Raw genomic sequence first — 24,213 nt, forward strand, 5'->3', positions numbered from 1 at the left:
AGTTTTTGCTCACATGTCATGTCATGGACTGGTGGCACTGCCCGGAACATCACACTAAAGTGGAGTCTAGACTCATCTTTGGCTCAACAGGAGCGAAAGCTGTGATTAATGAAATGTGACTGTTGTGGTGCAAATCTATGCCAGCTGTCGCCAGGGATGCACAAGCCGCCTGCAGCCACCTTGGTGTGGAAGTGCTCAGAAAGGGCTGTAAGTACTTAACCATCACAAATCTCTTGACACACCAGGATAAAGCTCTCATCTCCAGTATTAAATCTTGAGTTGGGGTGATTTGAGAAACTTAATCAATTCTCCATATGAGTGAAGTATTCAAGTTTGAGCTCACAGCTTCATTATGCTTCAACTAGATGCTCTAAGAAAAATAGACCAAAAACAGTTTTGAAGAAGGCAGCGAGGCTGCACTGGATGTGTGGATCTAATGAGTGAAACAGAATGCAACATAAAACAGAAATAAGGCAACACAAGATTGACTTGTAATGAAGAGTGTGGCTCTAACTGTAGGACTAGAATAGATACATCAAATTTGTCAAGGGCAAGGAAACTTTCTGTGGGACATACTGAAGACCAGGCTATATGCTTTCAAAAGGAAATTAGAAGTGGAGATATGGACATTTGCTCTATCAGTAGTTAAAACTGAATTGAGTATTCCAGAGAGACACAGTTTTATAATACTTTAGCTCTTACCCCAAAGCAGACTCAGAACCATGACTGATGTAGCACACCCCAGGACCTACCAAAGCAGGATGGTTCAAATCTAGCCAAAAAGGCCCTCTGGACAGAAAAGGCCTTCTTCCTTACCACTTCTGTCACCTAGGAAATGACCACTGCCTTAAACCAGGATTTCCAGAGGATCCCGATGAGTGTGAAGCAAACAGGTGCTGGGACTCTGAAGGTGAGTTCCCTGCCTCCTGGGCCTCCATCCATTCTTTTCTGGACAGCTCAGGCTCAAGCCAGGCTTTGTGACCTCATGGACTACTAGTATATCTGGGATGAAACCTAGATTTCCCATGAAATTAGTATAAAGCAGGCTGACTCACACTCTGAGATGTAGCCTGGGTGTGATTACATGACAGAAATAACATAAGTTAGAGTTTAATAGTTATTTGTTAAATGTGTTTATATATATAGATAGCATGGTATTTGAAAAAATAATTAGTGGGATGAGGCTAAAGATGCTTAGAAAATCTTTTATTTTTCATCCGTTGACAATTAATTGGTCATCTGAATGGTAATTCTCTAAACTGAGAGATGAACTGCTGGCAGGGAGACTAACTTGTTTGGTCTGTTAAACTTTTGCTAAAAAGAACAAACCAGGCCAGCTTTAAATTTAAGAAACACAAAGGTTTTGATGCTTATTATGCCAACACTTTTTCATATTTACTTCATATTCAACTACCTCATGAGGTAAGTATTATGTTTCCAAAATCGGGGAAATTGAGGCTCTGAGATTATCTAAAATGATCAAACCACCTATCTAGTAAGAGGCATGGCCAGCATTAGAATTCAGATCTTACTTAAAAGCATATGATTTAAAATTTAAACAAAAGTCTACTATGAATATAAATGTAGTATCAATACTTGCTAGTAGAGAATATTTGGAAAAGTAGTAGGAAGAAGGAAAATGAACTCATGATTCTGATTTCCAGGGGAAGTCACATCAACATTTTTGTATACTCTTTCCAGTCTTTCTGCTGTGTGTATTGTTTATTATGTGTGAACACATGGTGTATCAAAATAGATGTTATCACTGTTTTAAAAATTAGCATCTTCTGATTGTAAAAGGAAAGTGCATGCATTATAGAAAACCTGGAAAATACTGAAATGCACCAAGTGAATATAAGCCATTTACATGATAAGAATACTTCACATATAAAGCTTTCACTCTGATGTAAAAGCCCTTCTAAAAGAGGGGAGGACAACAGCTGTAGTCTGATGAAAAGGTTTTAGTATCTTACAATGAAAAATACATCATGTGCCTTAAACAACTGGCACACCTGAATTTACATAAAAGAGGCTTAGCAAGAAAATAAGGCTTGATTAACAGTGGCTCAAGGAAGTTCTAAATGGTATTTAACAGACTGGATCTTATGATAGTATCATCTCAAAGCATTTATTATCAAAACAAAAAACTTCAGTTATACATAAAGTAATAAACCTTTACAAGAGCTGCTAAGGAAAAGTGGCTGTGTAAGTCTGCACACAGTTGCTGAGGGCAGAGAGCAGAGGAGAACTCTAGTCGGGATGTGGATTATGTTCATACAGCTTGCTCCTGATTTAAACACTCATAACACACTGGATGAACTGCAAGAGAGAAACCAGTGTTACACCGCAGACCCCAAAACACGATACACCCCTGCTTATTCTTACACCGCTTACATTTTGGTATTCTCATCTGGATTGTGGATTAAAAAAAAGTTTTAAAAATAAGAGTAAATGATGGGTGGAAAGGTTCATTTTTTGAAGGAAGCACTCTAGTATAAGATCCAGAGGGTTTCTCACATCAAACCTTCTTATAGGAAGCTGATTCTACCTTAATGCCTAAAGCATTATTTAAATTCCAAATTAATTTCTCACTCTAAATGTGATCATGGTCAAAGGCACCTACTCACAAATATAAATAACAGTTAAATTTATACTGTTCTGGCCCATGGGGACTTCAGAACTGTAGTCTTACCCCCACTATTCTACCGGACTGCCTTTAAAATAGTTTATTCCTTTAAAATCTGCTTAATTAAAATATTCATGTGTGTCAATATATGGACACAAACAGCATTCAGAAAAGCATGACAAAAACAGAATATCTAATCCTCCTCCAGTAATTCAGAAACCTGAGTGTGGAAGCACCAGTTATTTGCTGTGAAGTTTGTTTCACTGTCAAACACACAGCAATAGTTTCTGCTCCTGTTCGCAGTCTTCTTTGACTTTCTTCCACCACCATCAAGGCTCTGGACACTGCTATTCCTACAGCGTTCCTGCAAGGACCAGCTGACACTCCCTCTTTCAGGGAAAAGGGAACTCGGGTCAGGACATTCAGATAGATATCCCTTAAGTGGGCCCCGTGAGAGGCTGTAGCCTCTGCACTTTCCACCCCACAGGCTGCCTCTCCATCTTTGGAAACAGAGCGGGACTGTTACCTGAGAAGTTAATGCATACTGTGGGAACACACCTTTAAGCAAAAGAAATAGACACATTTATGCAACAGCCTTTTAAAAGTGTACTCATTAACTGTAGCTGCTGCTAAACTGAAAATATGTGCATGTTTGTATTTTGAAATGGAGAAACCTTTTAGTTGTCACAGTGATGCCCATTCTAAAAGTGGTTTATCAATGGCTGAACAAAAAATGGAGATGCACCTAAACATCTCCCCAGCTGTGCTGTGTCTATCCAACCAAGGCCATCAAAGACAGCACGTGGTTATGCTCACACTGGTTATGTGTCTGTGTCCTGACACATTTAGTGTGGCTGTACAGTAAATACATTGTTTTAAATTATGACTTAAGTTTGTGCCTTTTGTCCTCAATGAAGAACACAGACATGCCAAGTGCAGCTTTGAGCCATGCAAGTTATTTTTCAATGACAGAGGTGATTTGTGTAAAGGAGACAAAAGTAGATACAACATCTGCGTGGTGGTGTTTTTCAAGGACATTTCTTATTGAAATCTCACAACAGTCTAGTGAAGACAGCATTTTTATTCTTTCCTCAAATAGTCTCTGAGCAATGAAAAATCCTGCCTAAGTGATCCAGCTAATCAGTGAGAAAAGCTGGGCCTTGACCTAAGTTGTTTAATGCAACAAACGGTGGTCTATGGATAAGACAAATAAATGAAATTAATAAATTTTGGATGGTGACTCCTGATCATGTAAGCCTTAACTGCTCTGGGATCCTTAAGATGCTCTAAAGAGCCAGCTTCAAAGGGATGCCCAATTGCTGTACATCTTTTTTACTCAGTTACGAATTTACTCAGACTTACATCATCATATGGGAAATTCACTACACCTTGCTGAGCAGTATCCCGTCTTCGAAAGCTGTCTGTAAAACACAACAGTAAAATTTATTAGCTTTTTTAGAACATCTGAAATCATAATCTTTAATTATGTTAGCACTGAGTTTCAAATGCAGTAACAAATTGTACAACCAGCCAACATAAACAAAAGGCCAAAGGAAAGGAGTCAACTGTAGCAATATGAATGGATTTAATATGCAGCCAAGTAACACAGCAAGCAGAAGTTGGCCAACTGTCTTTCCCAACCTGGAGTTGGAAGAAAAGGCCTTATCCCAAAGTCAGTAAAAGCTGCTTCTGAGGCCATTCCTTAATTGTGACTGAAGTACAGAATTTCAGACTTCTTAATAACAAAGATATGTTAAGAAACAGATGCTTCCCCAGTGGCTCAGCCATAACCACCTGCAACGCAGGAGACGCAGGTTTGATCCCTGGGTTGGGGAGAACCCGTGGAGGAGGGAATAGCAACCCATTCCAGTTTTCTTGCCTGGAGAATCCCATGGACAGAGAAGCCTAGAAGACTACAGTACACAGAGTCACAAAGAGTTGGACGTGACTGAGCAGACACACACAGCTGGATGGTGACCTTAATAAGACAAACAGCTATGATCAAATTCTCTATCCATTTGAGCTTTGTCCTACTAAATGAAAAGGATTTACTTCAATAAAAAAACAAAAAGAATCTGCCCTCAAATTTGCCAGGATGCAAAAAAATTATAAAACCATATGTTGAAAAGGGTAAAAAAACTAAAGAAAAGGAATGGAACAAGAAAACACACACAAAGGAAAGAAAAAGAGGAGAGAGAAAAGTAGAGATTATTGATACAGCCTCATTTGAGAAGGACATCTGAAACACAGACCACCATTTTAAATTACTCTCCAACAGAAGGAATTTGGAAAGAGAGCTACTGATGGGTAATTTCACTTTTTTCTAGTATTTCACTTTTGTCAAGTAGTTCACATTCTAGGGAGAAATCACAGACTACTGCTCATACTTTAATCAAAAATTTACTAATTAGCTTGGTACATTTATGTTATAGAACACTAAGTTTAGTTAGGACTTCTTTCTCCCGTCCTGAGCTGCTCAGCTCTTCAGGTCTTAGTTCCCTGACCAAGGCTTAAACCCAGGTCCTGGCAGTAAAACCACTGTCCTAACCCCTGGACTACCAGGGAATTTAGTTAGGATCATTTTAACGGGAGATTACTTAACATGTGAGAAAAACTTTTGAGGAAACAGAATTGTTTGTCAGTCCTGCTAATAGCAATCTCAAAGGACACACCTGTTAGAGCTCGCAGCTTGACGCAACAGGCGATGTAATCATCAAAGGTGATCTTTCCATTGGTACTGTATCGTTTTGCAATTGAATTCACAGCCTGTGGACTCAACCTAAATCCTGAAAGGAAGAAAAATCATCCAGCAAAAAAAAAAAAAAAAGAAAAAAAAATTCCAATTTCAAGGATTAAAAAAAAAACATTAAAAATAATTTTAAGCCCAATTTCTTAGGAGAGGGCTCATTTAAATTATGAATATGTGCTATTTCTATAAATAGAAACATAGCACTTAGTTTTATAAATTAAACAAAAAAAAACAAAAACAAAAAGCTACCAGTGAACAGAGATGGAATCAGTCATACCCACCCATTGTTGTCAGGGCCTTCTGCAATTCTTGGGGATCCACTGTTCCACTCCTATCACTGTCAAAACTGATAAAGTGTTGTCTCCAGCCGTTCAGTACAGCCCAGAGTTCTTTAAATTCATTGAAACCCATTGTGCCTGACATGTCTCTCTGAACTGTAATCAAGGATTAGAGCATCTTTATTTTGCAACATTTTCTAATGATTAAATCAAAGATTAAGGATAAGGGAATTTAATGTTCTTTCTGCTGAAAAAAATATTGTACATTCTTTTGGTCACGACAGGACAGAAAGATACTCTAATGATATAAAAATAAAGGCCTATGGAGAAAAAGCTCTGAGTATGTATTTTCTGTGAGGAAAAGAGATCATCTACACGAGTGACTACAAGGAAATTAAAAGGCCACTGTGAGCTACCTGGAACAACCAAAGTGGTCTGCACTTTCTGGGTGGTCCAGGCTATGCTGCTTACCCTTCTGTCCAGGGTCCTCTTTAGCCCTAGCATTCCCACGGTAAGCCTTCCCAGACCCACTGTTTTCACTTCTGGAAAACGAGGTGGGATGAAGGCACCATACCATCAGCAGTAACTAAACTAGTCTAACAATTGTGATATGAAAATTCCCATTGCTTGAAGGTCAGTGTGACTCATGCAGGGTAATCAATGTCACAGCAAAAAAGCCGCCTTGACTGCTCTGGTTTCTATACTTGTTTGTTTATGATGCTTCCTCAAATTCTTAAATAACAGATGTTCTACTTATTAAACTTCCTTCCTTTTTCACATCAAGTGACATCTTAAAAGTTAATGATCTTGGAAAACTTTTCTGTGGTCATGTGTCACTTTGTGTTTACTGAATATTAGTTCTTAGACAAATTCCTTCAAGGTTTTTTTTTTTTTAAATCCAGAATAAAAAACTCTAGACTGCCATCAAGGTAAAGGATACATCCAGCATTGAAACCATAAGCCGGCAAGTCTCCAGGTTAAAAGCTGTTAAAACAAGAAAAGTACATACATATTAACACGATTTCAAAAAATCACATTACATTACATTCAAATTAATAGGAATGTGATTATTTATACACTTTTATTCTTACATGCTGTTCAATTTATGTGAAACTAAATTCACGGAGCTTTGAAGTAGGCTTATTTTCCAGATAGAGAGAACTCCTTCCAGAACCCAAATTTGATTTTAAAAAATTTAATAGAAATCTTTTTTTAAAAAAAGGATGGCCTAGTACTGTTAATATTTTTAGGTGTGATTCATGGCTTTTAAGTTGGGGGATAAAAGTGTCTTTACCTTTAAGAAAAATATGCACTAAAGTTATCTGTAGGTAGAATAATGTTAAGAGATCTGAAATCTGCTTTAAAAGAAAATGGCTAGGTTTATAGTTAAAACAAGAAGAGCAACACATGATGGGTACAGAGGAGTTCATTGTATAATTATCTCTATTTTTGCATAGGCTTACAGTTTTCTATAACATAGTTTATGAAAAGTATTGTTTTCTTTTTTGCCTTTGAAACTGTAATATAGTGAGTTCAATCCACCATAATGAACCACAATGTATTATATCCACCACGGTGAATGGGTGGATCCAGTGGCTTTGTTCCTTCGCACAATTGACTTTAGTTGGTTTTGCTAGTTCTGTGCAGATCATTTGTTTCTCTTTCTTTTCCCTTTAAAGTCAGACATTGAATGGTCACCTCCCACCCCAAATTGCCTATGGCCTCTTTTCATAGACAGTAAGATAAATATGCTTGCTAGAATTGTGAGTCAAATGAGAGCATTCTGGACTAAGACCAGAGGACCCACTCAGTGATAGCCATTGTTTAAAAGCCTTTTCAGTTTACTCACGGCTCAAGGGTGTTTTGAGGGTATTTCCACACCTCACTTAAGACAACCAAACTAGAATACACTTGTTGGTTTATGACCTAATAGTACTCTATCTAAGTATCAACAAATTAAAGAATTTCCTTGCATCTTACCAAGACTTTGAGGGAGTCTTCTTAGGTACAAAGAAGTGTAAAACTAGGAGGAAGAAGTGACAAGGTTCATGTGGGCAAAGCTAGCATAAGGTTGACAAGGCTATTGAGATGTACATAGAGGTAACATTATTTACAGCTGTTACCAGCTTCATTTTAATCTTTAAACAAAGTGAATTTAAAACACTAGGCTAACTCTTATTGCTGTAATGTTTCCAAATGTTACAAACTATAGGTTTTCTACTTTTAATACATTCATGTGTTTGGCATAGCTTAGAAGCCTGAAATAAAAGGTTGGAGACTATTTCTGTTTTGGTCCCTTAATCTCTATCTGATCCATGGAGATAATTCTTGGAGGTGAGAAAAGGCAACACTTTTAAACACTTTAAAGAGTTGGCTGATTCTTTGTTGTGATTTTTAAGTTGTGTGGAAGTATGAAGTCTCTCTAGTCTAGACCAGAGGTTCTTGATCCTGAGCACTTACAAGAATCACCCAAAAGCTTTAAAAGACTCTGATATCTGGGCTATACTACAGAACAATAATTATTACTTTTTTAGCTTTACTAAGATATGATTGACATACACCATTGTGTAAGTTTAAGGTATACAATGTACTGGTTTGATGTATGTGTATAATGACTCTAAGAAGGTTAATTACCACATGTATCACCTCACATAGCTACCTTTGATGCATGTGGTGAGCAGTTTTAAGACCTACTCTCTTAACAACTTTTGTTAACAAAGTATAGTCAGCATCACCACAGAACAATTAGATCAGAATCTGACTATGGGAATCAGGCATTAGTTTAAGTGGACACTTCTGATTTACACTTATAATTAGAAGTAATGTATAATCCCTTAGATAAATACCAATTTTTCTTAAGTCAAAATACAAATAAGGGTGTGTGTGTATGTGTGTGTGTATATATATATATATATATATTTTTTTTTTTTTTCCATTTTAGGCAGTCTCCCATCCTCATTAATTCATCAAATGCCTATTAATTTGCAGCCCTGATGTGCAGGGCTCAGGATGCCAGAGACACTGGAGATAACAGCTGAGAAACTGGATCCTGCCTTGGCTGACTGAAGTCATGTGCACAGGGTGGTGGTGGTTTAGTCGCTAAGTCGTGTCCGACTCTTGCGTCCCCGCGAACTGTAGCCTGCCAGGGTCCTCTGTCCACGGGATTCTCCAGGCAATACTGGAGTGGGTTGCCATTTCCTTCACCAGGGTACAGGGTAGAAGAGGGTAAGCCATAATGGAGACACCAAAAACTACCAGATCTTGAAGTGAGAGAGGCTCCTTCATGTTGAAAGAAATACTTGATAGAAGAGGTAACATTTAAGCCAAGCTGTGAATGACAGGAAAGATTTGGGATGTCTGGAGACAGTCATGTAAAGCTGGGGACCTGCATGAGCAAGGGAAGCAGCAGTGAGTCCAGACGGCAAAGAAGGGGGGAAGTGTGGGGGTGCTGTGCGTCTGGGGCTGAATTCCTGGTAAGCCGTCTAACTTCTGTTTTATATGGGCTCCATGGAGCTACTCAGGACTTTTAAGAGGAGAGTGACAGGTTAGAGTTCTTTGTTCGGGAGAACAGAAATCTGGTCTGAGAAGGGAGAGAAGGAGATGGGCAGGAACAAAATTCACTATTCTGGGCAGGCAGTTCTGATGAGTTAGAACACTGACATCTTAATAGTTTGGTGAGGAGAACTCCTGTTCATTTCTTTTTTTTCCTCCAGAAAGAGTTTTTTACTAACGCTAATCCTATTTTAAATAACACTAATTTAAATAATTTTAATGATGTTAATCCTATTTTAAATAATTTCAAAGAGCAACTTCCCTCATCAACACCACCTCTAGGCACGACTGCTCCCTCTTACATCGGTTAAGATACCACGTGCTGTGTGTGCTCAGTCCTGTCCTTCTCTTTGCGGCCTCATGGACTGTAGCCTGCCAGGCTCCTCTGTCTATGGCATTTTCCAGGCAAGAAAAGAAGATGCCATAGGTTTTACTATCTCCCGCATCCCCATCTGTGCTTTTTGGTTTGGGAGCTGGGTTGAAAAAGACCAGTGGCTGCATAACTTCTCCATTACAACACTCACTCTGACAGTCACAAACAGGATGGTTTTGTGGGTCATTACAGTCTCACATGGAGAAGGAAGTGGCAACCCACTCCAGTATTCTTGCCTGAGAAATCCTATGGACACAGGAGCCTGGCCGGTTACAGTCCACAGGATCACAAATGGTCGGACAACTGAAGCAACTTAGCATGCATGCACAGCCTTCACAAGATGACAGCAAACAAATTAATCACACAATCCAGGTAATAGAAATGTCCTTTCTGTAACTCGGTGATCTAAGGTCATTACCAAATGTGGCTTTCTCAAAGGAAATTACTAAAGGGACTGCTCTACAAGAATACACTGCCTACTCTGTTAGATTTTAAAATTGGCCACACCTCTTCTACTGAACAGAAGTAGAGTAATAGTCTGTATTGTGACATAGCTCACTTGTGGAAACCCTGCTATTAGATCTCCTTTGTTCACCAGCCCCAACTTCTTGAGGTTAACAATTTAAATGTACTGCCTACAACAGTAAAAAAAAACAAAAACAAAAACAAAAAAACAACCAAACCCCCTAATGGAGAAAAGGGCTTCTTTTGTGTAGGACCAGAGTAAATGACAGAAATCCAAAAGGTTTCTATTTTGTTTTAATTCCCACAACTAGGAAATAGTGATTGGATACTAAAGTCATAAAAAGAAGGATGATAAAAATGGATATGCTGATAGTTTAAAAGAGAGAACCACCTAGTAACTATGCCCTGTCAAATAGTCAAAAATGGCCACTACAGGTCCACAGGTATGAATTCTAGTTTGTGGAGTTTTTTTTGTTTGTTTGTTTGTTTGCTTGTTTGTTTTTTGGCCATGCTGAATGGCTTGTGGGATCTTATTTCCCCAAACAGGAATTGAACCCAGGTCTTCCCCAGTGAAAGCCTGGAGCCCTAAACACCGGACTGTCAGGAAATCCCCTAGTTTGAATGCTTTAATTCACAGCTTACCAAGAAGTTGAGACTTTGATTAGATGTTCTGTCTCAATTAACAACAGGCAAAGAAGATGGTAGGTCATGCATATCAGCCAAGACGCTGTTCTATCATGGTCAAGACATGATTTGAAGGGAAGCATGTGGCATGTGTGGGATGATGAGAAAGCCCCTGCCAGGAATGAGCATCCTGATCAGAGTTGCCTCTCTGTAGCTCGTGCAGAATTGAAAAGGAAGGAAGTGGGTATAAGCACATGGGGAGTCTGTGAGGAACTAGGGGGCAGCGGGAAGGACTACTATAAAGAGTTTAGAAATCAGGAAGGGTACCTCTTACTTAGCCTGATGTCAAAAGAGCAAAGACCTGGGGGATGTCAAGGTGAGCATTCATGCTGCCAGGAGCTGAGAGCAGGAGTGTAGAACCGGCTCCTTGAGGACTAGGGGTGGGGGACTGGGCACTTGTGAAAAGGGAGGGTAGGACCAACTACTCAGAACTAGGGATGCAGAACAGGTCACCCCGGGACCAGGTGCAAGGGACCAGCCACTGAAAGCCCTAAGTGACACCACGTTTGAGCCAGAATACGCTCCTGGCAAACAGTGAGCAGCAAATGTTAGCTCCTATCATTAATGACACCTGACCTGGAGGATTTCATTTCAGCACCTTACCTCATTTTCTGAGGAGGAGGCCACATGTCTTATTGGTTTGAATGGTTCCAGACACCCGGAACCCAGATCCAAGAAACCCACTAAAATGGTGGGTAGTGTGGGATGATTCAGTAAGAACTATCTTCAAATGAGCATTTTGAAATACAAAAGAAATAAATTCAGCTTCTGAAATTCTTAACTTTGCCATTTCAGAAACTCTCAGATTCTTTGAAGGCTATAATAATCACAAATGACATCTGAAACATGAAATACAAGAGATTTCCAAGACACTTTGAGGCTGATAACTCACGTTTGTATCCTCCAGCAATGCCCGACTGTGTCAGGCATCTTTGCAGTTCATCAGCATCTATTTGTCCATCCTTTTGGGGGGGAAAAAAAAAAGGAAAAAGATTTACAAGAGTGACTTGTACCTTCCAGTTCTTTGTTTCCATTCAGCATTCAGTATACCAATAATAATAAAGAAAATGAATATTATCATGCATGAGACTTTTTTAAATGGAGGCCTTTCAAAAGTAGGTATTCTTTTTCTTCACTCTACTTCCCTAAACAATTAAGTTACAGAAAGAAAGGAAATTGTTAGGCGTTCTCCCACAAATGGATAATGAGGGACATATACCAAAAATACCTTTCCTAATACCTAGGTAAAGTGGGTATTCAATTTCAGGCTTTATTTGCAACAATCATTACACAAGAATTAACCAAGTCTGAAAGCTGCTTACACCTGTACTTCGATATTACCAATATCTTTTCATCATTTCCTATAAATTCCTGAATTAGACTTGGCATAACTTCTCAAGAATAAGGTTCCTCTTCTTAATAAAACAGTGAGATGAATTCAGTTTCTTCCACTGAGACATATTTTTAAACATATGAATACAACTAGCTTCTATTCTGAACTACTCTCAGTCTGAACTAGGAAACTGCCAAAGTAAGCAATTTAGAATACAATTATTTATGTATTTGATTAAAAGTTCTATTAACTGTCCTAGTTTTTTTTTTTTTCTGTTGAGGGGGTGGAGAGCTGGGTACACAGGATGACATCAGTAAATGAAAAGTTTGGTTCCCACAAAAAGCAGCCTCTGTGATCACCCTTGCTTAGAATATGGTGATTGTTTTTTTCAGATCACAATTATACCTGGAAGACAGGTTCTTCATGCCTATTCACTGGCTGACCTAGGTCAGAATTAGAAACACGTTAAAGATTTTAAAATAAAATTCCTAAATCCTCAAGTTCATGACTATTATACAATCTAGGTGACAGGCAGGATCAATAATGTGAAAGACGACGGACATGCTGCCGCAGACCAGGGCTGCTGAAAGCTAAGCAGGTGGGGTCACTTTCATGGCTCCTGGTACTGGCGATCTAAGAATGCAGAGACTTGAGCTTTGCCGTGTCTTGTGGTTTCAAAGATACGGATCACTAACAGGTGAAGCAGATACTTAAGGGGAAGCTCTTTCAGTTTTAGACTCAATTTTCCATTCAGTTTCTCAAACTGTATTTCTTCCAGTGCTGTTCTAAAAGGTGGTCACACGTTTTTATCCCATAATAGTCTTCAGGCATTTTCACATTAAGACTGTGCTATTTCTAGCTTTTGATTAAAAGAAAGCTAGGTTGAATTCATAAGCACAAACGTCCTCTTTGAACATGCTGGATTATAACAGCAGTATGATACATCCAGTGACCTGGTAGCTGAGGAAAAAGGCCTCCTACAAAATGAACTACCACCTGTCACACAACTAGAATGCAAAGAAGTGAAAGGTCTTGGGGTGCTGACCTTAATTCTCTCTCTGGGTCAATAGACCACAACATCTAACAAGGACACGTAAGGGCTGACCTAGTAATAGCATCCACAGCAAAGAAAAACTAAACTGGCCACAACATTAACTTCCTGATAGCAAGAAGAAAGTACCTTTCTTATTTTGAAGCTGGTGGGTTTTTACCTGAAGTACCCATTTCCTAAGAGGGTAATTAACAGTCAAACTCAATGCAAAGAAAATGTCCCTCAGAATCTGGCTACAGAATTACTGGTACTACATGCTTCTAATTGTACAAAGAAAGGTTTAAAGTTCATCTGACCTGGAATTTCTTCTCTGGAAATTCACTGTCTGGACCCTGACAATTCACAGTTCTAAAGACATCTTTCTACCTTACATATCTTCAAAGCATATTTATACTAGCTTATTGTGTTCAATCTGACCCTAATTCAATCACAAGTTTAGTTCTGAATTGAACATAAGCATGGGTAACACGTTGTCAGAGTTTGTTCTGAATATTCAAAAATAAATAACTGCCCATGAACTTCCTTCTCTTTTTTCTCTTGAGCAGAAGCAAAGGAATTCTTTTCCAGAGGAATAGGCGTTTTTCCGTGTGACTGTAACAAGTGAAAGTGAAATCGCTCAGCTGTGTCTGACTCTTTGCGACCCCGTGGACTGTAGTAGCCCACCAGGCTCCTCCGTCCATGGGATGCTCCAGGCAAGAATACTGGAGTGGGTTGCCATTTCCTTCTCCAGGGGATCTTCCCAACACAGGGATTGAACCCAGGTCACCAGGTCTCTCGCATTGTGGGCAGACGCTTTAACCTCTGAGCCACCAGGGAAGCCCGAAGGTAACAAAGGTTAATACAAATGTAGAATCTGAAATTCCTTTAATGTTAAAGGGAAGAGCTAACCTGTCCAGCTACAGCAGCAAAGTAACCATACAGCGGATCCTGAGTTTGTCCGGGAAACGCAGGCCCTCCGGGAGCCCCTCCGTACTGTAAGACAGGGAACAAATGCATCAATCCGCTGACCAAGTTTTATTCTTTCACCATTCACTGCCTTGTGCAAAATTAGGTTCACTGTCAGTCGTTTGCTACCCCGCCCCCCACCTCCCTTAACTCTCTACTTACAATCACTCCTCCCCTTTCTCCCATTCTCACCCCAATTATAATTTAAAAACCCGCAGCTAGGATCAAAATGAGTTGACAATGACATCAGTATAAATGAAGTAACCTCTGCAAATCCCCATTAACCTGCAGTTTACTGAGATGAATGCAACCTGGCCATACAACTTACCAGCAGGGCTCAGAAGTGTTTTGCCTGTTTTTTTCCTAGCGTTTATGGTATTTTTAAAGCGTTCTGAGACAGGTGTAGCCTCGGAAGGGTGAGGTATGTTACGGCTAGGGAATATTCTTTTTAGGAAACAGTTCTCAAAAGGATGCCCGTCCCAGACTCAGGGCCAGGCAGCCTTCCTCCCAGAAGTCTCTGACTCTAGCGGACTTTCCCTGACTTTCCCGTTTTTCTCATTTTCGGAGGGAGAGAAGTGGATCGCAGGACCATTCTAGATTAAAATGGCTGTTGCTCTTAGGGAAGGCAGAGAGGAAGGCAACATCCCATTTGCACGATTTCACGCCGCGGATCCGGGAGGCACAGGGTGGGCTTCTTGGGTCAAACCTACGCGCGTCCCGGCCCCAAGCAGCAACCCGGGAGGAAGAAGGGACAGAAGGAAGGAGGTCGCCGCAGACCGAGGCCGGACGGCGGGGGCGCTGGGCGAGGCGGCGGGCAGGGCGGGGGCGCCCGGGAGCCGCCCCTGCCGAGACGCCCCCTGTGGCTTCTCGGAGCTCCGGGAGTCCAGACATCGCGCCCCGGCCACGAGCCCGCGCGGGCAGCACTCACCCCGCCCGCGTAGTAGCCGCCGCCGGCGCCAGGATGCCCGGGATACGCCATGCTGCACTCTGCGCCGCCGCCCAGCGCCTCCCGCCTCCCCGCCTGCCCGCGGGGACCGCCCAGGGCCGCACCACCCGGGGCCGCGGGGGACGCGCCCGGGGCCGCCGCCCGCGCCAGGCTCCGCTCCCGGCCTCCGCCCCTTCCTGCGCTCCGCCGGGTCTTTGGTGTTTTCTCTTCTCAGGCCCTCAAGAACCCGAGGTCTGGTAAGTGACTTCACACGCGGGATGCAATTCACACCTGGGATTCTCCTCCCTCCAAAACGAATGGCACATTCCAACACCAACCCATTTCGCCGGGTGTTCTTTTTCTCTTCCTGCTCGATCATCTTCTGCTACGTTTTGTGTTTTAAACAACTTTATTGGACAGGCCCACGGGGCTGGAAGCAAAGTGTGGTATTGGGGGAAGGGGCCGAATGCCTTAGGGCAGCTCTGAGATGCTCTCAGGGAGAGGAGAAGTCGAAAAATGAAGCTGCGAAAGCGCCCTTGGAAATCAGCAGTGAACGTCAGGACCTGAGCGCATTTGGAGCGTCGGTTTGCGGTTGACCATTTCATTCAACAATAACGGCGTGTTTCCTTCCTAGGCGACACTGTCATCTCCAGGTTAAGCTGCATGTGACTCAGATATGGCCTGAAGAGGACAGAGGACACTTAAAGGGCAGGGCAGCCTAGGCCGGATTGTTCTTAGAAGTTGAGTTGTTCCACTTATCTGGATGATTCAGGCAAAACAATCCCATCTCCAAAATCACTCAGCTACTTTTTATGCAAGAAAAGTTTAGTGCAGGCAAAGAGTGTGTCGGTAAAAACACACTTGTCAGGAAGGTAAGAGTGCTGGATCTTGGTATTTCACTCAGGTGATTCAGGAAAGTTTTCTTTACTTCACAGCTTTGTTTTCCACCCAGTTTAACAGTTTGAAACAACTCTGACGTGAGATTTTCTGGTTTGGTTTTGTTTCATACAATTTCTATCACGCAGAATTCTTTGAATGTCAACGTTTTAAGAAATGTAACAATAAGCAAGAGTCGCAGTATTTGCTATGGAGGTTGCACAGAAAAATTGGATGAGTCATCAACATTTAACAAATATTGGACCGCCTGCTGTGTGTGGGACAGGGCTTGCTCACGTGGTCGACTGGGTTCTCACTAGGGTCATTGTTTTCCTCTCATGTATAAACTTCCCTCTCAAGTTCTCTTTTTGGATCCTCCATACCTCAAAATGAAAGTCCTGAGTTGTGAGAAAAATTCTAATGTTCCCTGTTGTCTGATATCAAATCAACTATACATTACTTGCTTTATGTTTCATTCAGGAAGTTGATTACTGTTTTCAAGTACCACAGTCATCATCAAGGTAGATTAGAAATATGAGTTCTTTGGCCTATATGGAGGGTTTTATTTTTTCCCTAGTATTTTTATTATAGTAAAAACACAAGCTGATATCTTCCTGCCCAAGTGTACAGTGCACTGTTGTTAAAAGCATCCACAGTGCCGCATAGCAGATCTCCAAAACTTTTCCTCTCACATGACTGAAAATCTCTACCAGTAAACAACTCTCCATTTCCTCCTCAGAGGTCCTGGCAACCACCATTCTACTTTCTGTTTCTATGAGTTTGACTATTTTTAAATGCCTCATATAAGTAGAATCATGCAGTATTTGTCTTCTTGTAATTGACTTAGCATTACTGCTAAGTCACTTCAGCCGTGTCTGACTCTGCAACCCCATCCCTGGGATTCTCCAGGCAAGAACACTGGAGTGGGTTGCCATTTCCTTCTCCAATGCATAAAAGTGAAAAGTGAAAGTGAAGTCGCTCAGTCATATCTGACTCTTGGCGACCCCATGGACTGCAGCCTACCAGGCTCCTCCATCCATGGGATTTTCCAGGCAAGAGTACTGGAGTGGGGTGCCATTGCCTTCGTGTCCTTGAAATTCAACCATGTTGCAGAATGTGATAGGATATCCTTTTCTAAGGCTGGATAACAATGCATTGTATGATATATGCCACACGGAAAAACATTCATGTATAGTTGGACATTTGGGTTGCTGCCACATCCTGGTTATTGGTGAATAAAATTGCTGTGAACATTGGTGTAAATACCTCTTTGAGATTCTGTTTTCATTTTTTGTTTTTTTGGATATATATCCAGAAGTAGGGTTGCTAGATCATATGGTCATTTTATTTTTAATTTTTTGAGGAAACTCCACACTGTTTTCATGGCAACCTCACCATTTCTAGTTCCCACTAATAATGTGCAGGATTTCCAATTTTTCCACATACTTGCTGACACTTATTGTCTATTTTTTTTTCTTTTTATAATAATAGCAATCTTGGCAGGTATGAGGTGATACCTCATTGTGGTTTTGATTTGCATTTCCCTGGTAATTAGTGACACTGAGCATTTTTTTCATAAACCTGCTGTACATTTGTATGTCTTTGTAAAAATTTTGGAGAATAACTTCTTGTCAGAATATGGTTTGCAAATATGTTCTCTTGTTCTTGTTCTGTGAGTTGCCTTTTCATTCTGTTGTTTCTTTGCGATGCAGAAGCTTTTTAATCCTACTTATTTATTTAGTTTTTGTTGCTTGTGTTTTTGGTGTCATAGCCATGAAATCAGTGTCAAGGCCAATGTCACAAAGCTTTCCCCTTAAGTTCTCTTTTAAGAGTTTTACAGTTTTAGATCTTATATTTAAATCTTTATTCCATTTTGAGTTGATTTTTGTGTATGGTGTGGGATAGGGTCCAATAATCACTCTTTTGCATGTGAGCATCCAGTTTTCCTCATATTTAAATCTTTATTCCATTTTGAGTTGATTTTTGTGTATGGTGTGGGATAGGGTCCAATAATCACTCTTTTGCATGTGAGCATCCAGTTTTCCTCAGTGGCTCAGTGGTTTAAAAAAAAAAAAATGAATCCACCTGCAATGCAGGAGATGTGCAGGAGACATGGGTTCGATCCCTGGATCAAGATGATCCACTGGAGAAGGAAACAGCAACCCACTCCAGTGTTTCTGCCTGATAAATCCCGGATCAGAGGAGCCTGGTGGGCTATAGTCCGTGCGGTCACAGTCAGACACAGCTGAGCATACACACACGCACTAATCCAGTTTTCATAGGACCATTTGTTGAAGAGGTCATCCTTTCTCCATTGTGTACTTTTGGCATTCTTGTCCAAGATCCGTTGACCATATATGCATGGATTTATTTCTGGGCTCTATTCTGTTCCTTAGCCTCTGTTTTGAAGCCTATTTCTTCCAACTGTCAGGAATAGATGGTGAGGGCCGAACTCAAAGTTGAGTGTAAGCTTCTCTAAGACTCAAGTTTGAAAGAAGAATATAGCATAAAAAATATTATGTTAGGAATCTGTTAAGAATGCAGAACTAGTTTTGTGGATAAGCATCTATGCTCATTGTTATTTCAGTTGTCTTTAATACCTTTCTACTGCTGCTTGAATGTCATTGGAGTGCTACAAATGAAATTCTCACAGTTGTTGCTAACTAACTGGTACGCTGCTGCTGCTTTAGTTTATGAAAAAAGTTGTGACAGCTAATAGTAACAGACCCACAGATGGTACTTAATATGCACCAGGCCCTCTTCTAAGCACTTTCTACATTTGTTTGACCCTCATAAAACCCTGATTATCCACTGGAGGATACAAAGGAGATGAGAGCACTTGGGTAAGTGGGAGGAACCGAGAGCTGAGCTCTGCTGCCGGGCTGTCTGGTCCCCAGGGTCTGTGCCCCTTATCAGGGGGCAGCGAACTTTGTAAAGGACCAGAAAGTATATAGGTTTTATGGGCTATACAGTTTCTGCAGCAACGACTCAGTTCTGCTCCTGTACCACTCAGGCATCCATAGACGATACACAAATAAATGGCTGTGGCTTTGTTCCAGTCTGACTTTATTTATGGACACCAAAGTTTGTGTCTCATATAATTTTCATATGCCAAGAAATACTATTCTTTATTTTACTTTTTCAATTACAACAAAAGATTAGGTCATAAGAGTATAAAAGCAGGAAGTGGGGTAGATTTGTCCCTTGTGTCGTAGTTGCCAACCACTGTTGCAGACCCCTTCAGGATTCTGGTTTATGACTCTGGGAGAATAGCGCTTTAACAAATGATTTCACAGTGAAGCTAATGGATAGTGGTAGCTGAATCACCCTAAGGAATGCTGACCTCTCTGGGGTAGGATCCTACGTATAGAGTTCTCAAACTCTTCCCCATTGCTCAATAAGCTGGTCAAAAGGAAAACCGTGAAACTCTGACTTACTGGTTTCAGTCTTGCCCTGTATAGTAGTAGCCAGAGGGTGTGCCCAGTGATGACAAAGCTGGATGCAAAGCTGGTTTTTAAATGTTACCCATGTAATGTGGGTTCCTTTAATTATGTCTGAGTATTTTCAAGGCTGAAAACATTCAGGAAAAACTAAAGACTCAGTAAGAATTCAATAAGAATAGAGGTGAATACAGGCAATTTACTTTTATGGTTTTGATATTCATTCCAGTGGAGGCAGTGAAGGTGGAGAGGGAGAGAAAAGAGCAGCTTTCCTGGGTTCTTTGCATGTGCCAAGTGTTGTTCTGGGTACTTCCTTATAGGTGCATTTCAAGAAAATCACCTTGGAAAAGAGAGGCAATTGCCCACATTTTATAGACGAAGAAATTGAGGCATAGGTAACTTTCCCAAGGTTACAAACCAGGTCTTGAGCCCAACTGATTTACTTAACTCTAAAGCATTGGTGTCTAAAATGTAAACAAACTACAAAGATACTAAACCAAGCTTACATTTCCCCCCTCATTGTACTGCTTCCTGAGGAATTTGGGCAGAAGAGGAACTGCCAAAAAAGAATTTAGGTGTATAAAACCCTGCAGAGGTTATAAGTATCAGCCTTCGGCAAGGCTTTGATGATACAAATCATCAAAGATATAATCTAGAGAAAGAAGCCATTCCTTGCCATCCCTTGCGTCTGTTTTAATTTTGAACAAAATAAAAACCCCAGTGGGATAAGAACTCATGTTATTCCTGTGCCTTCGAATCACAGAACTCGATATGGACAATAAAATCCTCACATAATTTAAAGAAACTCAGCAACAGAGTATCTGAGCTGTATATTTAGAAGAGGGATTCCTAACTGGTTTGGACAGTCTGGGGAGCTAGAATACTGTGTTCTTTGTCCTAACAATTTGCTAAGTCCTAGGAACAGACTGTGGGAGTTATACAGCCATACCACAATGATTGAGGGTCCTGGCAGTAGCTTGGGTCAGAGAGCGCGCAATAGGAGCTTTACATTTATTTATTATTTTTTAAATTAAAGTATAATTGATTTACAGTGTGGTGCTAGTTGCTAGTTTCTGTATAGAGCAAAGTGATTGTGTTATATGTATACACACATATATATGCTTCCCTGGTGGTTCAGTGGTAAAGAATCCACCTGCCAATGCAGGAGACATGAGTTTGATCCCTGGGTCAGGAAAATCCCCTGGAGAAGGAAATGGCAACCTACCCCAGTATTCTTGCCTGGGAAATTCCATGGACGGAGGAGCCTGGTGGGCTATAATCCATGGGGTCGCAAAAGAGTCTGATACAACTTAGCGACTGGACAACAAATATATATGTATATATACACATATATATATGTGTATACATATATATATATATACAGACACAGTCACATATATATGAAATTTACCATGATGGTTTATTACAAGAAATTGAGTATAGTCTCCTGTGCTATACAGTAGGACCTTGTCTATCTATTTTATATACAGTAGTTTGTATGTGCTAATCCAAAACCCCTAATTTATCTCTCCCCCCATGTTTCCCCTTTGGTAACTGTAAGCTTGTTTTTTAAACTATAAGTTTGTTTTCTAAATCTGTGAGTCTGTTTTGTAAATAAGTTCATTTGTATCATATTTTAGATTCTACATATTAATGATACCATGTGACATTTGTCTTTGTCTGACTTACTTCACTGAATATGATAAGCTCCAGGCCCATCCATGTTGCTGCAAATGGCATTATTTTGTTCTTTTTGCTGGCTCAGTATAGGAGGTTTTTAGACAGGCTCTGGATCAGAGTCATTCGGGGAAGTCATTGGAATCACAGAAACATTTGTAATCAGCTTCCCCAACCCTGTTGTTTTACAGATGGGGAAACTGAGCCTGGGAGAAGGTACATGGCTCAAGCTCTTGAAGGCCTTGTCTAGCCTGACTTAGATATTTGGCTCTTCCAATTAAAATTGTGAATTGATCTGAATATACTTCTCATAGAGGATCTTGTTCTTTTGTGGTGTACTTTCCCCAGTCATCTATATTCCTACTTTGAAGAAAAAAGGCATATGGATACTTTCTGTCCCTGAAAAAAAGTTAACATAAAGTACTGCATATGACATCCAGAAATGTCTCAGTCAGAGAAGTGCCGGAAGGAGTCCTCTAGCTAAGTAACTGCCATTGTTTCGCCGTTTCCTCCAGTTGAATTAATCACAGGTCTAACATATCAGGAAGAAGTGAGCAATAATCTTTTCCAGATTAATGTCTCAGCTTTCGTTTAACTCTTAATCTGCATCTGTCACTTCATGATTTGAAAAACTCTGCCTTAGAGAGAACTCAGATCTCCAAGTTTGTGGAAAAATGACCGTTGGTAGCAACATCATAAAGTAGTGGAGCTGTGTTCCCAGGTAGAAAATCACTTATATTCAGTTCCCTGAGGACGAGTGTTCCTAAGAACGTTGGATTCATAGATTACTCGGTGTCCTCAACTCTTAAAGACATTGTGTTCTAGAAGCTGGGTGTTTGCAACTTGGGATATATTTTCCTATAGAAGTCATTTTGTGACTGGTTCCTAGGCAAGCCCCTCAGAAGTTCTTCATAATCCTCAAAATTTTTTTCTGAGAAGAAACAGTCCTGGGGCCAGGGCAGAGCAAGGCAGAGGTGGGGAGTGCTCACTTAGGCTTGCTTTCTGCCCAGTTCCTTTATCCTGCCAGTCCTGCTGTCACCAAGTCTACCCAGAACTGGGCCGGGGTAGAGGGTAGAGCCTCCATCAGCTCTATTAGCACGGAGGTGGCACTGGTAGGGAGGAAAAACAGAAGAAAATTTCAAACTGGAGCTCTGGGGAAGGAAGAATGACCTGTTTTGACTCCCAGGCACCCAGGTGGAGAAGCTATTTCCAGAAAGCCAAACTTGTATGAAGCCTATACATAAATCAGTTATAATAATATGTAAATTGAGGATTTTTTAATTAAAAGTAAAATGAACTCTTACTTTATATATATATATATTTTTTTTTTTTTTTCCAGAAAGTAACTTGCCTGTTTTCATATAATGGGAAATCAATGGCAAATCTAGAAAAGGAATCTGGGTGAATTAATTCTCATGCCTGTATTTTGCTGATAAAACACAAATTGTGATGCTGCTATTATGGTAAGCAAAGGATCAGTGCTCTTACACATTGAGACACATCCGTTTGTCAAGTATCTGGGGCTTCTTCCCAGGTGGCTCAGTGGTAAAGAATTTGCCTGCTAGTACAGGAGCTGCAAGAAATGCAGGTTCAATCCCTGAATGGGGAGGATCCCCTGAAAGAGGAAGAAACGGCAACCCACTCCAGTATTCTTGCAGGGATAATCCCATGGACAGAGTAACCTGGAGGCTGCAGTCAATGGGGTTGTAAAGAGTTGGATACGACTGAGTGACTGAGCATGTATAAGAGTGTCTAAGACTCTCTATGGATAAACCAATGTAACTATCTCAGTCTAAAACATATTACCAGAAATGCTACAGGTATCTTAGCATCAATTCATGACATTCTTTGATGAATCTGTTAGAATTACTGTTCTATGAAGCAGCTTCTGCTGTTTCCATTTTATTAAAATGGGAGAAATAACTTTAACTTAGACCCAATTTTCTCAGAGCAAAATAAATTAAAAAAAGCTTTTCTCTTGGTAAATCAGGGAAATTTGGGAGAACTAAATTCTCTTGGAAGCCAAAGCTGCATATAACTTAATATTCTATTAGTGTATGCTAATATTCTCAATGGAGAAATCCAATTGTCATTTCTGTATACCTTTAAAAATCTCAAGATTGAGAACACATTTTTCTATTTTAAAATAATTTTGTATACTATATTTGTTCATTTCTGTGTTTCATTCTTAAATCTTAGCTCCCAACAAGCATTTAGATGATATTTTATAAAAATTTTAGTTCCCCAAGAGTGTTTAGATATTTTATAAACTTGGCATATTCTCAGCCAAAAGCAATGAGTTAATAGAATTTCATAGATTAGGAACTTCCATATTTTTTTTTAAATCAGTAGAATTAATGTTTGCATTATGAAACTAAACTTGCATACATATCTCTACTTACCTGCATCTTGATGTGAGGTCTTAGATGCAGAAACTCGTGATTCTTAGAGGAGCATATCCTTGCTGGATGGTCAGAGAGAATGATCAGGAAGTATAAATTGTAACAGCAGATTCATCACATTGCCCTCTTGATCCTTGGCAATCAGTAACCAACTATAATCATATTCGACAATATAGGCAGTTTTCCCATTGGCCCTAGAGAGGTCTTCTATGAAACAGGTGTGTTTCAGTATAAGAACATATTATCTTAGCTAAGGCAGATAGGAGTCAACAGCAACAGTATACATAGCCCAGTGTTTGATATTACATCGGAATCATTGCCCCCATCAGAGACTTCCAAAGACTTTCAGAGCTGTGTGTTGCATTAGCAATGTGTGGGAGTTGGCCAGCAAGGACAAATCTTCAGGAATTTTTTCAGACCGTTGTAAACACTGCCAATATTATAAATTAAAAATTTTAGCTTACTGAAAACAAAGCTATTAAATAATCCCAATGCATCACTTAATTATTTTTCTATGCTTAAACTATGTAATGGGGGTAAGGTTGGACATTAATTTCCAACTGCAGGCTTGATCATATTGTGTCCATTAGTAGCTTGAAATAGGCAATGGGGGGAGTATTTACTCCATGGATATCAACTTGTACTTACAAATAAGAGATTGGTTTATTGTTTTATTGTTTGTCTATTCTAAACTTGGGAGTCAGCAGGTTGGAGAAAATTTCATGTGTTAACTGTAAGTCTGGAGTAGAAATGCAACAAAACAAAAAACCAATTTCTAATTTGTGTGTGTGTGTGTGTGTGTGTGTGTGTGTATAGTCAGCTGTGTCTGACTCTTTG

General features: G+C 40.2%; 1 protein-coding gene across 2 annotated transcripts; it reads right to left on the reverse strand.

Moving 5' to 3' along the window:
* Positions 1 to 2,103: 2,103 nt before the first annotated feature.
* SRI (sorcin) lies at positions 2,104 to 23,458 on the reverse strand. Of its 2 annotated transcripts, none has more exons than XM_043872265.1 (8): positions 23,377 to 23,458; positions 14,000 to 14,083; positions 11,620 to 11,689; positions 6,594 to 6,637; positions 5,657 to 5,804; positions 5,299 to 5,412; positions 3,989 to 4,047; positions 2,104 to 2,319 (listed from the first exon to the last, which is right to left on the reverse strand). In XM_043872265.1, the coding sequence occupies exons 1-8, from the start codon at positions 23,380 to 23,382 to the stop codon at positions 2,293 to 2,295; spliced, it is 552 nt and encodes a 183-aa protein (XP_043728200.1). In that variant the 5' UTR covers positions 23,383 to 23,458; the 3' UTR covers positions 2,104 to 2,292. The 2 variants fall into 2 exon arrangements, with proteins under 2 accessions (XP_043728200.1, XP_043728199.1); XM_043872264.1 differs by lacking the exon at positions 23,377 to 23,458 and adding an exon at positions 14,985 to 15,177.
* Between the last annotated feature and the right edge of the window lie 755 nt (positions 23,459 to 24,213).

This window comes from Cervus elaphus, chromosome 18, assembly GCF_910594005.1.
Source record: "Cervus elaphus chromosome 18, mCerEla1.1, whole genome shotgun sequence".
NCBI lineage: Eukaryota > Metazoa > Chordata > Mammalia > Artiodactyla > Cervidae > Cervus > Cervus elaphus.

Bases quoted from the DNA above. Each gene is read 5' to 3' on its own strand.
- SRI (XM_043872264.1), bottom strand. From the start codon at position 15,035: ATGGCGTATCCCGGGCATCCTGGCGCCGGCGGCGGCTACTACGCGGGC. The intron at 14,084-14,984 runs GTGAGTGCTGCC...CCTGTCTTACAG, and splicing joins GCGGCTACTACGCGGGCGGG to TACGGAGGGGCTCCCGGAGG. The intron at 6,638-11,619 runs GTGAGTTATCAG...TTGTTTTAACAG, and splicing joins CATTGCTGGAGGATACAAAC to CTTTTAACCTGGAGACTTGC.